This window comes from Sebastes fasciatus, chromosome 7 (assembly GCF_043250625.1).
Source record: "Sebastes fasciatus isolate fSebFas1 chromosome 7, fSebFas1.pri, whole genome shotgun sequence".
NCBI lineage: Eukaryota > Metazoa > Chordata > Actinopteri > Perciformes > Sebastidae > Sebastes > Sebastes fasciatus.
In genome coordinates this window covers 29,174,166-29,190,538 of record NC_133801.1, presented here as the reverse complement: position 1 = coordinate 29,190,538, position 16,373 = coordinate 29,174,166, and the positions used below count along the sequence as shown (strand labels likewise).

General features: G+C 40.0%; 1 protein-coding gene across 2 annotated transcripts in view; it reads left to right on the top strand.

The window, feature by feature from the left end:
- The first annotated feature begins 331 nt into the window (after nt 1–331).
- ubash3bb (ubiquitin associated and SH3 domain containing Bb) overlaps nt 332–16,373 on the top strand; it is a 56,789-nt gene continuing 40,747 nt past the window's right edge. For both annotated transcript variants that reach the window (XM_074640147.1, XM_074640145.1), the window contains exon 1: nt 332–650. In XM_074640147.1, coding sequence (XP_074496248.1) covers nt 523–650 — 128 coding nt within the window. In that variant the 5' untranslated portion in view covers nt 332–522. The remainder of the gene's footprint in view (nt 651–16,373) is intronic.

Here is a 16,373-nt window from a genome sequence, read left to right as displayed (position 1 = left end):
AACATACAAAAACAGAACAAGCAACAACTTCTTTTACCATAAATGTTTTTGTATTTATCCAACATTAAACCTTTTATGATTTGATGTTAGCTAAATATCAGCAGACACAGAGAGCTGTTCAGCAAGGAGATGGTTTTTCAATAATATTTTAAATAGATTTTTTTCTATTTTCTTGAATGATATAACCAGGCAGTGTTCCATGTCAAACTAATTGAAATATCATGTAATTCCCCCTCTTTTCCCCCTATATAGTGATGTATTATAGCGTGCATAGTGCCAGTATACTGTACTGTAGTAGTGTGTTCAGTGAGCAGATCTAATTCGCTGCTTCCTCCAGTGGGCGGAGTAGCGGGGCTCTGGCTCTCTGTGGCCGCTCAGCGCTGCTCGCAGCTCCGCTAGTTGCCTCCACCTCTCTCCACTCATGCGGAGCCGGCCGAAGCTCATGGACTAGCTGGAGGTCTGGTGGTGGTGGTGGTGGTGGACTGTATATCGGGCTCGTGTAGCGGACTGACTAGGTGGACCATGGCTGCTAAAGAGGACCTCTACAGTAAAATCCTCCCGCGGAGGCTCCGGCAGAACCGGCCAGGTTCAGTGAAATGTGGCTCCAGCCTGGACGTGCTGTTATCCATGGGCTTCCCCAGACCGAGGGCGTAAGTAGCCGGGACCGAGACAAACACACACAGTGTGAGTGATTGAGTGTTGGCTGGAGGATTATTCATGTCTGGAGGACCAGACGGAGACACATGGCCGGTGTGAGAGCAGAGAGTAACGGTGTTGTGTTGTGATGTTATAGCGGACCGGTCAGACGCAGCATCACTCGGTTCTCACTGAGCTCAGCTAGCTGGGGTTCACTGTATACAACACACAGCTGAAGAGTAGAATATATACTATAGAATAAAGTATGATACAGCAGAGTTAAATACATAAAAACAGTAGAATAATGTCGGGTGTAATAACTGAATAGAGCTCATTTAGTGGAGAGAGACAGAATTAAGTGTTGGCAACATAAAAGTTAACAGAAGTTTGCATCAATTAGCTCAACTTAAAACAAACTAATTAGCTTAACTTAAAACAAACTAATTAGTTTAACTTAAAACAAACTATATTTTCCTTTTTTCACTCTTTGCCTTTTAGTTTAAATTGGAGCTCCATCATTGAATCTTCTTTTCTTACTTTTAGTTTTTGTCAGTTTTCGTTTAGTAAATCTACCATGTTTCAGTGATATTCTTGAGGAGCTGTCAAACTATTCAGAAAACTGGAGTCAGGAGTCATGAAGTCATGACTGTGTGTGTGTGTGTGTCATACGGTTCACCCTGTGTCCTCTGCTGTTACTGAATGGAGGGACTGTCTTTGACTTGGCCAGATCAGTGAGTTCACTTCCGTCCTGTCGGCTACAGGCTCTCACTGTAAACACAACACTACTGTATACTGTATATACCAACCAGCCAGGAGAGCAGCAGTTTACACACACACACAGCTAGGCTACTAATAATTAATACTGGGAGGATTTATCATTTGCATGTGTTGCTTATCAATTAGAGGAAGAAAAATATGCTAAAAACATATTAGCTTAAAGCGGCAGTAGGCAGAATATGTTTGGCATCATTGGGGGAAAAAAAATTCCATAATAACCTTTCAGCATATTGTAATTCAAGTATGCTAAGCAAAAACTTCTGCACCTCCTCATGGCTCTGTTTTCAGGCCTTACAAAATCTAGCCCATGACGGAAGACTTTGGCCAATCACAGGTCATTTCAGAGAGAGAGTGTTCCTATTTGCTGTTCATTCAGTGGAGACAGCTGTCAATCACCCGCCGGTCAAACTAGGCAGCGCTGATCAAATATGAATCAATATTCTGTTACTGTAATGCCTATTTCTCTCATCAGATGTTTTCAGAAACATCTTGTAGTGTACTGTTTAGCTGTAAAATGAGAACGTTTGCTCCGGCTGGTGGGCGGTGCTTGGTAATTCCTCAACTGATCTCAACATGGCTGCCGGGTCACACGCTTTCTCATGTTACAGCTTACCAGTACACTACAAGATGTTTCTGAAAACATTTGAGGAGAGAAATAAGCATTAGAGTAACAGAATATTGATTTATATTTGATCAGCGTTGCCTAGTTTGACCGCTTGATCGGAGTTTGCAAGTGATTGACAGCTGCTCAGAGACGGCAAGGCTCCAGCTCGGCTCTGATTGGTTGTTTTCCTCCGGTCTGTGAAATCTTGCAGATGCTATTAGGAGCACCGGAGGACACCGGAGGACACAGAGGCACATGATTTTTGTCCACATTACCTGTCTTATGCAGTACTGTCAGGGTATAGTGGTATAGTGTTTTATAAAAATAACTTTTTTTTTAATCGTATTTGCTCCAACCGGCCTACTGCAGCTTTAAGAGCACTAGTCATGCCAGCCACAGCCACCTATGGGCTAGGGGTCTATGGTGTCAGTGCTGTCCCTTGTGAATCACTATACTGTACGCAGTGGATTCTGGCTCTGATTATATGTTACTGATTGAATGGACACTGAGTCAGTGGAGTGGAACATGAGGGGGGCAGCACATAATAATACTAATGTAGCAGCTGCAATAGCCTACTATTGGATAGTGTTTGTAACGTACAAACATAGACTGCATGCAATTTTGTTTTTAAAAGATGTCAGTTGTCAGCTAACTTGCTAACGTTTACTGCTTGCACAGTGGCTGTTTTAAAGGAACATTGCGTAACAATCAGGGGGATCTATTGTCAGAAATGGAATATAATATTAACAAGTATGTTTTCATTAGTGTTTAATCACGTGATAAGAATCGTTGTGTTTTGTTATCTTAGAATGAGCCGTTTATATCTACATAGGGAGCGGATCCTCTTCACAGAGTCCGCCATGTTACACCGCCATGTTTCTACAGTAGCCCAGAATGAACAAACTAAACCAAAGAACGTGTATTGGCAAAAAGTGAAAGTCAATTGTTTGCTCCACTGCAACATCAGCGCCCAGCAGCAGAGCTACGCTTCCGCCATTTTGGACTGAAGGTGACTACCGGACGCCAGTAAAACGTCCGCCTAAAAAGTGCCGTACAAATGTAAAACAAAATAATTTCTGTTCTATTGTTATATTATACCGAAATGGCCTCTGTTGAACAATAAAATATTATAAATATAAGCGTTTTCAGTCCAAACATTTATGATACTTACACGTTTTGTTCAGCGAGATAATCTTCACAAATGAACACCACCTTTAGGATTTTTGAAGCACGAATAATACCTTTTTTTATTTAGTGGCGCCTTTCTGGAATGCAATCGCCAGAAGTAAAAAGCTAACGTAAGGCTATAAACGAACGACACCACGGTCACATGAGCGTGAGTATAAACACAACGAGTCTGTAAAAGCGGACGAGTCGGCGTGATGACGTTAAGTAGTCTCATTTAGCCGCTTGTTAGCAACCGCCTTTTTAAGACACATAAAGGCTTCAAAATTCAGTAGTGGGGTTTTTATTTATGTATTTTATGTCGTAGAACAAAACAGTAAAATCCCTTCAGCTTGTGTTAACCACTGACCTTATTTCAGCCATCTGAAATATAAACCCATTCAAAAAACCCATTGCCTTCCAGACGAGGGAACCGGAAGTGCTAAAATGCTAACTCATATCCGTGTTTTAGGACTCATATGTAGCACTCTATACTTCTTATTCTGAACAAACTGCAAACGTTTAAAAAAAATGACATCACTTCCTGTGCACCAGAAGATTTTCCAAGGAACGACCTCTGACACCGGCTGCTCAGAACAGCAAATAGAAAAGCTTCCATAAACTGTCCATGGTAGAATCAGTATTGTGTCAAATCAATTAGTGAAAGTAGCTAAACCTATTTTTGTCCTTATTGTTTGAAGTCTGGGGGAAATCTCACAGCAGTTCTCAACACATACACTTAACCCTGGGAGTCTTTCCACCCCTTTCACTCAGACAAATGTCACACGTCAAGAGTGTGTGCGTGTATGTGTAAGTGTTTGCGTGTATGTCAGGGGAAGTGTGCTGTGGTTTGCTGAATGGACACAGCAGATGATGATAGGCCCCCAGGCAGGCCAGCGTTGGCCTAGAACACACTCCCTCAGGGAAGCCACAACCTCTTTTATATCAGCCCATGACGGCTTGGCCTCGACACGGCCACTTATTAACTCCCCGTCTCTGTCTGTCGGTCTGTCTCGCTCCCTCTTTTTTTTCTGTCTAAAGTGGTTGACCCACTAAATTTCCTGACCGCCTTCAGGTGTCCTGGTTCTGCTGTAAAAGGATTATTTCTGTGTAGAAAGATTGAATTTATCTGCTGTTCTAGTCAGGCCATTGTTTTGGTTCGGGGGCATCCCCACATTGCTACCAGTGTTCACACACAATAGAGAGTAGATACCCACTGGCTTTATGTAATAGAGTTTAGTGATATCAGTACAGGAGGATATGATTAATAATACAATTATGGCAGAAATATCAAATGCAGTTACAAATTTAGAGCTTGGAGTGTTGGAAAAATATTGATTTAGCTAGAGCTGGGTATGTAACCTTGATACTTTTTGAGTAGTGTGTGTAGCATCAATTATTAAAACTGTAGACTTGCTCGGACCGATTGACTTTTTTAAAAACTTATTTTTAATCAGATGTTTCCCTTATCAAAATGAGGAAACTTTTCTAACTATATTTTATTATTTTTTTTTAAGTTTTTTATTTAACATTCTTGCAATTTCTTGATATTAACATTTTCTGCAAGTGGAAGAGCGGAAGAGCACATTTTGTCAATGCTTCATCAGGCTTGTTTACATGCAAATACACATGCAATTCAGAAGGCCAAATAGGGAGACTGCCATACATACTAGGAATGCCACACAAGTTTAAACAAATTGCATGTATTTGGTTTGAACTAATTTTAACACAACCCATGTAGCCAAATCCTAAACTATGTAGTATAATTTACTTGTCATCCATTCACGGTACCTCCTCTGCTACACTTGAGTGAAGAGCTAATGTTAGTATGACGCATTTGACAAAGTCAGCAAAAGCCTATCCACGTTTTTTTTTTCCATCTGTGGAAACCAAAAGGTCTCCACGTATTACTTCTCAGATGGTTTGGTGTCATGGTTATCTGTTCAGCAAGACTTGCTGTAGGCTCTGTATAGATGTCTGGATAAGCAATATCCGGCCACTGTGTTGGACGGGGGAAGACTGAAGGGACATGACGGCAATCAACCTTAATTTATTAAGGTATCGCGAACACTCAGGTTCAGGCAAGATCACAAAATAATTATTAGACATGTGTATAAAACAACCATACGAACTTGTGAAAATTACAATCCACACACTTCAAATTGCATTGAAGCCTGTGGGATCTTCGGTTTTCTATCCCCCAAAAGGGGGCGTGGCCTTGACTTTTTGCGAAGTACCCGTATGTGCCGGTCTGATGTGTGGCCTATAGTTTACTGTTGGGGCAACAGGACATGTAAAGTGTCAGACAGACATTTTTGACAACGTAAAATTCAAGATACAGCATCATAAATAATTCATTCCTATGAAAAAAATGAATCATTTCAAATTCGTTCAAGTTGCTCAGTGGCGCATGAAGCCAAAAAAGTTTGACTTCTGGGTATAAAACTACCCAGATCTTCCGTATCTGTGAGCCCATAGAGCAAGCTCACTAGCGTTCTTAGGGGATGACACACCAACCATGAACCATGACGTCCCCAGTTTGAGTCGAGGCAGGGGACATTTGTTGAGTCTTTCTCTCTTTCATTTCCTGTTGTGTCTCTATTTAACATTGTGTAATACATGTATCATTCTTGGTAACAATGTAGAGCTCTAATGTGCCATTTAAGGAACTTTTACCCCCAGACAAGAATACAATTACAGAGAAGACTGAATAATAAATGTCTCTACCTTTGAATTTTGATTTTATTTCAGTTGAAATGTCTCTCAGTTAAAAGTCAGATGTAAAAGAATCTTATCAAATACACAATCTTATGTCAAAAGAACACAGTAGTCTCCAGTCAGTTACTGTATGTCCTGACAATGAAAAAAAAATCCATCTTGCTGTTATTAACAGCTGACATTTCCATCATTTTGGAACCAGGAAATGGCTGTTAGTGTGCTGTACATCGCCTCCAGGTTAAATCACTCTGAAGACAAAATCGATTGTGCAAATTATTCTTCTCTCCGGGGAGAAAAAGCTTCCAGGAAGTCACAAGGTGCACCTCTCTCCGACTTTGTAAATGACAGCCTTGTGCATGTCAGCTAACTCTTAATGTAATGATCAATTAGACATGGTGAAACAAGCAGAGTCATGCTCGTTTTTTACGAGAATAGCCTGACTGGACTGCCTAAACATCTCTGCCTGTTGGCACAGAATGACGAGAGAGAGAGTATCACTGGGAGAAGACAGAAAGCTCAGGTTGTATCGGATTCAAGGTCAAAACTATCATCATGAGACATCACAACTTGCTCAGATATATTCTCAATCCATGCATAAAAAAGCGATATTTTTCTACCAAAGAAACGTCTAAAACACACCCGAGCAGCGGCCAAGTGCGGCCAAACTAAAAGTTGAGGATAGTTTAACTTTTTACGGCGAATAATCTTCGCAAATAGCGAACGAAGCCATGAAGCCAGCCAAGCTAAAGCGACATCTGATTACAAAGCACCCGCAATATCAGGGCAAAACAAAGTGGTATTAATCAAGTTGAAATGTGTTTCTGTTTCTCACTATTAAACATGTCTGAAGTATTTAGGTTGAAAAGTTTTAGAATACAGATAGTTCCAATGGCATCAAAGAGTACAAATGGTAGTAAGCAATATGCTTAATCGGTGTTACGATTATGAGGGGTCCTTGGAATATTTTCTCCGAAAGGCCCCAAAAAGAAACCCCTGATGTAGACTAATCACAAATGTTCATACTAACTTGAACTTTTAATGGTTAAATTCTCCAACTCAGTGTTTCTGATTGAATTATCCACAATGAAAAGAAATAGACATATAAAGAAGCGAAAGCTTTTCTTTGCAGCACCACAGCGTCTTCATTTTGCTTTCATTGTACCCACAGCTGTCTTATTAGTGTGACGGGCTCAGTATCTTTTGTTTTTTTTCTTCTTCCAAGTTTTGGCTTAATAATTAAAGTTAGTTCTCTTGTGTTTGAAACTGTGTCATCTCTTCTTATACCCCCACTAGAGTAGATGATATCCAAAAGATGTTTCATAACACTTACCAAAGTATGCCTTATAGCACTTTTAAAGCAGCTAAAATTGGACTGAATTCGCATTGCAGTGTTTTGCATTGATGCACCAATGCAGTATTTATTCACTTAACTTAAAGTCTTAGAGATCTAGAGGCAGCCATGTAACCTATGTGATACTGTCTATTCGGCCTTACTTTAGGTCAACATACAGCTGTTGTCAGTTTATGAAGTAAGCCTTGAGTTCTTATGTTCCATCAAATGGACGCCCACTCACTTCCTGTGTAGATAATGTGGTTTTTCACAATTGCTATATTGGTCATAAAATTGTATACTGTTACACTGACAACTATAATGCACAACTCATGTATCTTCTGGGCCCCAGATGTACATTTGAGAGAACGATGTGACGGATGACATATTTGCATTTTACAGTGCCGTATTTGCAGTACACTTTCTCAATGCTGATTTAGTGCTTTCTCTCCCATTTCACAACAGCTGTGTAGAAAATGTATTTTCTGTGTAGCTCAGCTCGAGGGTTGCATATTTGCTGATGTGAAAAAGCAAAGGAAAATGTCTACATACAGTACGTCGTGGGTTCATCTGTGAGAGCAGCATACAGTATATCCCAGCTATGGGAACTCTAAAGTGCTGTGGAGTTGGTAACTCTCATGAATTATTGAGTCATTCCCTTGTTTTTTAGCCCAGTATCTTTGAAATGCAGATGAATATGAGCTTATTCTGAAGGTTTGCCTTCCATTGTGCCTTCCCCAACTCTTTGGGACTATTTGAAAATGATTGTGAAATCAAAAATGATATACCTATTATTACATTTGATGTGTCATCATTATATGTCTGCCTCAATAGCGAGCCTCTAACAAGGTCATACAAATGTCATTAGTCTCCTTCCTGAAATAGGAGAGGTGCATCACTGTCTGGATATAGCTGCTGTCGTTCACTGGTGCACTTCCACTGCAGCTCGGTGATCATATCACGGCTCATTTGAAGCTCTGTCCGGAAGCAGGCAAACAGACAGCGCTATCAGATTATGGGGCCATTGTCTCCACTCAAATGTCTCACTGTGGTTGTATGAAATTCAGGATAGTGCAGGGCAAGTTTGCATTACAAATTGCCCACAAGCAAATGTCTTATAAGAAGGGCCTCTGCTAAGTATAGTTTATTTAAAAGCTACTTCTACTGCCTTATATTATAGGCATGTTGTATTTTGTGCTTGGTTTGTGTCTCAGAGGTTTATAGTGACCCGTGGTATTCATCTGGCTCTCGTTCCTACATGATTCCACAGTCATTCATTATTTGACTCCTGGAACCGGAGGCTCTGTGTCAATATCAGCGTATGGCCTCAGGCACAGATGTAGAGATACTACATGAGCAGCATAACAGTGTAGCATCAAGGTTTAAGCGATATGTGGACTTTTGAATTTTGATGATTTGTGCCAGTATTTATTATCTTGAAATCTTACCGTTTGAATTCCTTAAATACCCAACATAAAAGTATTCAGTATTTGTTTTGTATTACCAAAGTATGTAGAATCAATTGTATATTTACAACCTTTAGTAAGGGTAGAAAATATTCTGAAACTGTTTTTTTTTATGTGTAAGCTGCTTCTGTGCTTACATAGGGTGAGGCAGGTTTTACTGCCAACTGACTGTAAAGGAAAATCAACAAAGCAAGATCATCTAAGAACCAAGATGCAGCTACTAACATCAAAACTGTGTCTCTCATTTAATCAGTGTAATGGTTTTAGGGTTAGGAGTCAGACGAACTTCACAAAAACTGATTTAAATGGTTATTTATGGTTAGTTACCCGGTTATTAACATATAACTGCCTTTCTTTTAATCAACACTTTAGCCTTTTGCAAAATTCCAAATAATGTAACTCCAAATGTTATACCCATAAAATTCTTGTCACGAAAGTAGAGCTGTCAATCGATTAAAATATTTAATCTTAATTAATCGCATGATTGTCCATTGGTAATCACGATTAATTGTGAATTAATGGCCCATTTTTTATCTGTTCAAAATGTACATTTAAAGGAAGATTTGTCAAGTATTTAATACTCTTATCAACATGGGAGTGGACAAATATGCTGCTTTATGCAAATGTATATATATATTTATTATTGTAAATCAATTAACAACACAAAACAATGACAAATATTATCCAGAAACCCTCACAGGTACTGCATTTAGCATAAAATATATTCTCAAATCATAACATTGCAAACTCAAACCAACAACAGGCAACAACAGCTGTCAGTGTGTCAGTGTGCTGACTTGACTATGACTTGCCCCAAACTGCATGTGATTATCATAAAGTGGGCATGTCTGTAAAGGGGAGACTCGTGGGTCCCTCCGGGTACTCCAGTCAAACCTCAAATAATGGAAAACCATGTATAAAACATGATGAAATATGACATTTATGTTTGTTTCATGTATTCATTTAAGGAAGTTCTGCTCTTTTCTCTGCCGCCATTTTTTGCCTCTTGTGGAGCAGAAGCTACGACATGCTTCACGTACATCTTGATTCATTTGCTTAGTGTGTTTTCACAGCTCTTTTTTTGTTTCGTTTTTATCGATACACCACCTTTTCCACCTGAGTCAAGTTTAACATGCCTTAGCGCTGGCGAAAGCCATGGCTGGAGGCAGTACGTCTGTATCATTCTCGTGAATGTGATATCTCAGGAACGTTTTTCTCAAAATTGTCCCAAACGTCCATTTGGACTCAAGGAGGGACTGATTCGATTTTGGAGGTCAAAGGTCACTGTGACTTAACAAGTCACATGTTTTTGGCCATAATTAAAGAATTTATATGCTAATTATGATATGAAATATCTAATAGGATAAAATGATGAAGTGTGGACTTTTTGGAGTAATTAGGCAGTAATTCTAGTTTGCAATATTTACATTTTTTTTTAATGTCCTGTGAAGGGATGCACCGATCTGACTTTTTCAGTCCCAATAGCGATACCTGGGCTATGAGTACCAAACTGATTTAATCAATCAGCTGTGTGCCCCACTGTGTGGAAGTGACAACTAATCAACTAACATTGTAAAACTAAATGTAACAAATAATACAGAAAAAAGATCTAAATTTACTGAATTGTTATTAATTATTAAAATAATAAATCGCTCACCTGCAACTTGGTAAAATAAATCTTCAAAATGAACAGGAATTACAATTCAACTGTAAAACCTTTCAGTAACAAGAATTTAAATTCCAGTCTATAATGTACATAGTATATAAACATAGAATTGAACTGAATAGATCGGCTCCATTGTCCCTGATACCCCATCCAGCTATTTGAGTCGGTATCGGCCCGATATCTGATCCGGTATCGGTATCGGTGCATCCGTTGTCCTGTGTTTCCACTCAGTTTTTTTTTTTTAAACACACGTTAAAATATGTGGATGGAGACACACATCCATCACTGAGTGTTTTACTGTGTAAACACCCCATTTATAGTGTTCTCTGAAAAAAAACAATGTTACCAATGCAGGGTTGAGTTATTGCCACAAAATACACATTAACTTGCTGTGGTAATGCCAGTGAAGTTGGCTTGTACTTTCTGGCTGCTGTCAGATTTTTAGTAATCTAACCTCGAGCAGCTCCCAGGACAGCTGTCTGCCTACAGTTGCTGAGCTAGCAGCAGGTTTCATGTGGGCCTGGAGGCTGCTAGGATTGACACCTGTCCTCTACCCCCCAAACACAACACTCCCCCACCAATCTCACGCTGTTTCTCTCTCTTTAGCTCAGTACTTTTCTCATATATTTATCAGAAACAATATTGCCAAAGCGCATAATTAGTATCAAATTACCATTAAGTTACCAACAATGTATCCATTGATTTCAGCAGTTCATATACTCAAACAGTAAAATATTCAATAATTTGGTGCGACGCATTAGATATTGGATTATATAGTTCATAATCACTCATATGATTATTATTATCAACATAATAACAATGTAAAACAATGTTTGAGATTGTGTCTTATTTAAAAACAGGTCAGACATTGTCTATCTATCTATACCCTAACTCACAGAATGAGTTTGTTCTACAGATGGATTCCCCTGAGTTTGGGAGTCCTTGGAATATAATTAAATGTGTATCTGCAGTGCAGCTGCATCAGGACTTGGCTGTTGTAGAAGACAACCTGGAATGACTACTTATTGTCAGGCAAAATGTTTAAAAGGGAGTAAGGGGTGCGTGGTGTACATTTCCCGTTCATCCGATCGACTTCACACTTGAGTGAAGTGAACCCAAAGAAGCACAGGGTCGAGTGTGAAGTTGTCCAAAATGACAAATATTCTTCTTCTTGTAAGGTAGCAGTCGTACCATCCAGCTGCTACAGCTGAGAGTCTAAAAATACAATATGCAGATAATATGACTTACTGACTACGTTTACATGCACACTAAGGGTAAGGGTCATGTTAACAGCATGTTCCGTTTGGGTATTCTGAATTAGGCCTTTTTCCGCAAGCATTTTCCAATTAAAGCTGGAGAAGGCAAGTCGGAGCAAATATGATTTAAAAAAAAGTTATCCTTATAAAACGTCCACTATATTCTGACAGTAGTGCATGAGACAAATAATCTTTTAAAAATCATGTGGCTCAGTATCCTCCGGTGCTCCTAACGGCATCTGCAAGATTTCACAGACCGGAGGAAAACTACCCAATCAGAGCCGAGCTGGAACCTTGCCGACTCTGAGCAGCTGTCAATCACTCGCAAACTCTGATCAAACGGTCAAACTAGGCAACACCTCTGTTGAATGAACAGCCAATAGGAAGGCTCTCTCTCGCTCTGAAATGACCGAGATTGGCCAAAGTTTCCAGTCACGGGCTAGATTTTTTAAATCAACTAGCCGACGGTTTGCAGAGATGCATACCCAAAAGAAAAGCCGCACATCTGTGGTCGGAAGGCGAAACATACCTACCCCTTTAAACATTATGAAAGACGTGGATATCAACAGGTTTTTTGGATATCTGCAAATATCGCAACGCCGACCTTTTCAAGAAGGCGGTTGAAGGAATCAAAGAGGGAGGCTGTGTTTGCACGGTTGAAAAAGTCTGTCACCGGTTATTTTATTAGGAGTATGCCCGGCTGTGAACGGGAATAGTAGTGGAATATTCATTTTGATTAGCCATGTAAACAGCTTAGTGGGAATATTGTTGTACTGCATTACAAATAATATCAAAAGACATGTGGCAACATGGTCAAAGTAAGTAAATACTCAACTCACTTCAACTTCAGTCCAACAGTTTCAGGAGCGAGATAATGTTCGGCACTGAGTGAGTTAGTTAAGTGGAGCTGTGGATGTTCAGAACACAGCTGTCACCATGACAAAGACAATCTGCTCTTGAAAATAAATGTTCTCTCTAAATGTACCGACAAACTGCAGTATGCTGACAGATCTTTCTCTCCCAGTGATCTGCATATCCTGTTCTTTTAGATGTTACCTACTTAATGGTGCGTCACAACTGGTCAGATGTGGCTTTAAGAACTATCTCGCCTTCATTCAAATTAGGGAAGTCAAACACACGTTGAATAAACACAGCTCCACTTGTTCACAGCTTTATCTCATTATAAGATAAGTCGGTATTCATTATAACAAGACTTTTTTTTTGTATGTCGCTACAACAAGTAAATGATTCTGCCAAAGCAAACATCGTAGCACTTTTTCATATCAGTAGAACGGTGTGAACTATTTCTAATTCTGACACTACCAAGGCTAAATTGAGTATTTCAGTGCTGGTATGACCTTGAATTTCCACACAATGTCATGTACAGTAATGGAACATTTTTTTCTATCAGTTTTTCAGTGCCAAGTCAAACCTACTGGGATTTCCCCCAAAGCTCAATATTCCTCCAGGATTAAGGCCTTGTAGTCATGCAGCCTTTGGTTCCCCTCCAACTGATTAATGACTAATAACACTATCTCAAAGATTCTTTCCTATGTACAGCCCCCCGCTACAATTCAAATCTCTTAAGACAATACTGTCTACTGTGCTCAGTAATAGCAGAGTCTCACTATGAATCACGCCAAGTATGAAATAAAACCTCATTTGTGTAAATGAGTCATTGACCTGATATAGGCCACATCGTCTTCTCTTTAGGCTTTCATCATGCTTTTTTTAACTACAGTTAAATAAGACAAATAATGCAAAGGTTAAACGTATCACCCCTTATATGAAGGTTAGGCCACAATGCTTTTAGCCGCTACTGTCCAATTTTTGGTCATCTTTTAAAGCCCATAGTATTATTATACCCCGCGACAACGTAGTAGAATTCAGAAACTATATAACTTAGGAACTTCAAATTTGGTATGATGGTTGACAGTGTGGTCTAGTTGGGGTATAATAATACTATGGGCTTTAAAAGATGACCACAAAATTGGACAGTAGCGGCTAAAAGCATTGTGGCCCGAACTTCATAGGGGTCAAGCAGTGAGCAGGGCTTTGTGAGTCATGCTCACTTTTGCCTTGTTATTTTATTTGTACAACTATTACTAACAAATGTAAAGTTCATAAAAAGATGGTGAAACGTGACTTGAATTCTTTGATAGCAATGGAGGTTTTGTTTTCTAGTTGTGACTGTCCTCATGGTGAGGTCATCTTGCCAGCACCGATTAAGGTTAAGCACGAACGTTTGACATTTACCCACTTCAGGTAAATGAATAACCAGTTCCAAACATTTGCTTATTGTGAAAGTAGACAGCAGTCACTGCCTTTGTTTGCATGTGTTTATCACAGAAACTGGCTGCCATATAGGATTGCAATAGAGCCTGTTAGGCCTAATGTCACAAAATCTGAGCTCAGCCCTCACCCAGAATCCTAAAGATGGTGCAGTGACGTTGTTAAAAGACGCTGAAGTGAACTTCAGCAGGGTACACAATTTGGTTATGTTTTGTAGTAGGATCAGTGCTGTACTACTTTAATTCCATTAGCCCGAACTTTTCTCAGTCTAGTGGGTGTTTTGACTTGGACTTGTCTCATAGGATCTTTGACTCAGACTTGTCTCCTTAGGTGTTTTGACTCTGACTTGTCTCATCTCCTGGATGCTTTGACTCTGACTTGTCTCATCTCCTGGGTGTTTTGACTGACATATTTCATCTTGTGGGTGTTTTAACTCTGACTTGTCTCATTTTGTGGGTGTTTTGACTCTGACTCGTCTCATAGGATCTTTGACTCAGACTTGTCTCATCTTGTGGGTGTTTTGACTCTGACTTGTCTCATAGGATCTTTGACTCAGACTTGTCTCATTTTGTGGGTATTTTGACTCGGTCTTGTCTCATCTTGTGGGTGTTTTGACTAAGACTTGTCTCACTTTGTGAGTGTTTTGACTCTGAGTTGTCTCATGCTAGGTGTGACTTTTCTCGGCCTATGACACTAGTCTCGCCTGTTGCAGTTTTTGGTCTCGACCATTTCTCTGTTTCCATTTCTATTTTCATTTGCCTCTGTCACATTTGTAATTTTACTATAGTCCTGTACTCAATGATTAAAGTTAAGTCACAGTTGAATCTCGTTAAGAGCAGCAGTATGAAGAATACTCTCAATCTTGATTTGTCTTGAGCAAGGACCTGGTCTTGACTCAGTCTTGAAACTGCTCATACTTAGCGTCATGTGGGACTTGACATACAGTATAACTGGTACAGCCCTGGCAATGTTATATATTGCTTCAAATATGTCTATTAATACATATGATGTGATTGATATGATGCACTAATTCACTAATTATTGGACACTAGTTGTCTAATATTTTCATTTTATTTAAAGTTACATTAAAAAGCACATTAATAGACACTTCTGTAAATGTGCCAGTTTTAGCCTGTTGGATCATTTTCAGTTGCAGTCCCTGGGCAGGTGAATGACGACACAAAACAACACACGAAATACATTAAAACAGGAAGAGAAATACTGTACACATAAAAACACATTTCATAAAAACACATCAAATACCTTAAAACAAGGACACATAACACAAAACGTAAAACAAAGCATGCTTCTAATTGGAAGACATTATGATGTAGAGCAGGTTTCTGCACCCTGACATTCATTCATTTATTCATTCATTCATTTTTAGCCTGAACATAGCGGCACAGAACAGCAGCTCTCCGCAGCAGTAGCAGTGGTCCATTCACTCTCAAAAAAATATCAATTTCAGCCTTCTAACCATCGTTATTCAGACCCTGCCTTTGTGCCTTTGCTCATGAACCGACTCTCCATGCTCTTCAGCACATTTTAAAAATGTATTTTCTCTTACTCAGTTTTGTAAGTCTTACTGTGTGCGAGCTCAGATTCATAAAGCATGCAGCTGCCTGGTGGGCAGAGAAGAGTGAGCGAGAGAGAGCGGACTCTGCATGTACATTGTGAGTGCAAAATAAGACTTTGCTTTCTTTTACAACACTGCTAACTAAGTCTGGTTAGCCTTACAGTGGAAATGAGGAATGTGTCCTTATCCCATGATTCTTCTGTCGCTGTCGGAGGGCCTCTCTCGCTCTCTTTAACAAACACACACACACACACACACACACACACACACACACACACACACACACACACACACACACACAAACACACATGCACACGCACGGGCACACACGACTAATCTGTGAACACAGTTGCTGTTTTTTATTTTGGTTTAGTAAAGGAGGGCACTACGGGGTTGAAAGGATCAGGAACTAAATTAGATTTGATGTGGCATTTAATCTCAGGCCCGATTTGGTGTGGACTGCGCGTGTGTGTGTGTGTGTGTGTGTGTGTGTGTGTGTGTGTGTTTTCGCGTGCACGTGTGTTCATTCACATATTTCAGTCTGTGGATGGCTGTGCACTATGTACTTGGTACTTGTTTGTTGCTGTTTGCAAGTGCGTGTGTTCATGTGTCATCTCCTGTCAGGGGCTTTTTATGTGTGTGTGTGTGTGTGTGTGTGTGTGTGTGTGTGTGTGTGTGTGTTCAGTGATGACTGAGCCATCTGTGCCTGTAGTGGCTTTGCCAATACAGCGACTGGAGCGGCTCCAGCAGCCGGCGTCCTCCAGCTCCTGCCGTCTGCCCTCACATTCACTTCACTGAGACTCGACAGGAGGCTCCTCCATCTTGGACCGACTTCCTGCTCCGTTCTCCCTCCCACCGCGCTCCAGTAATCCTGCTGCTGGATGACTG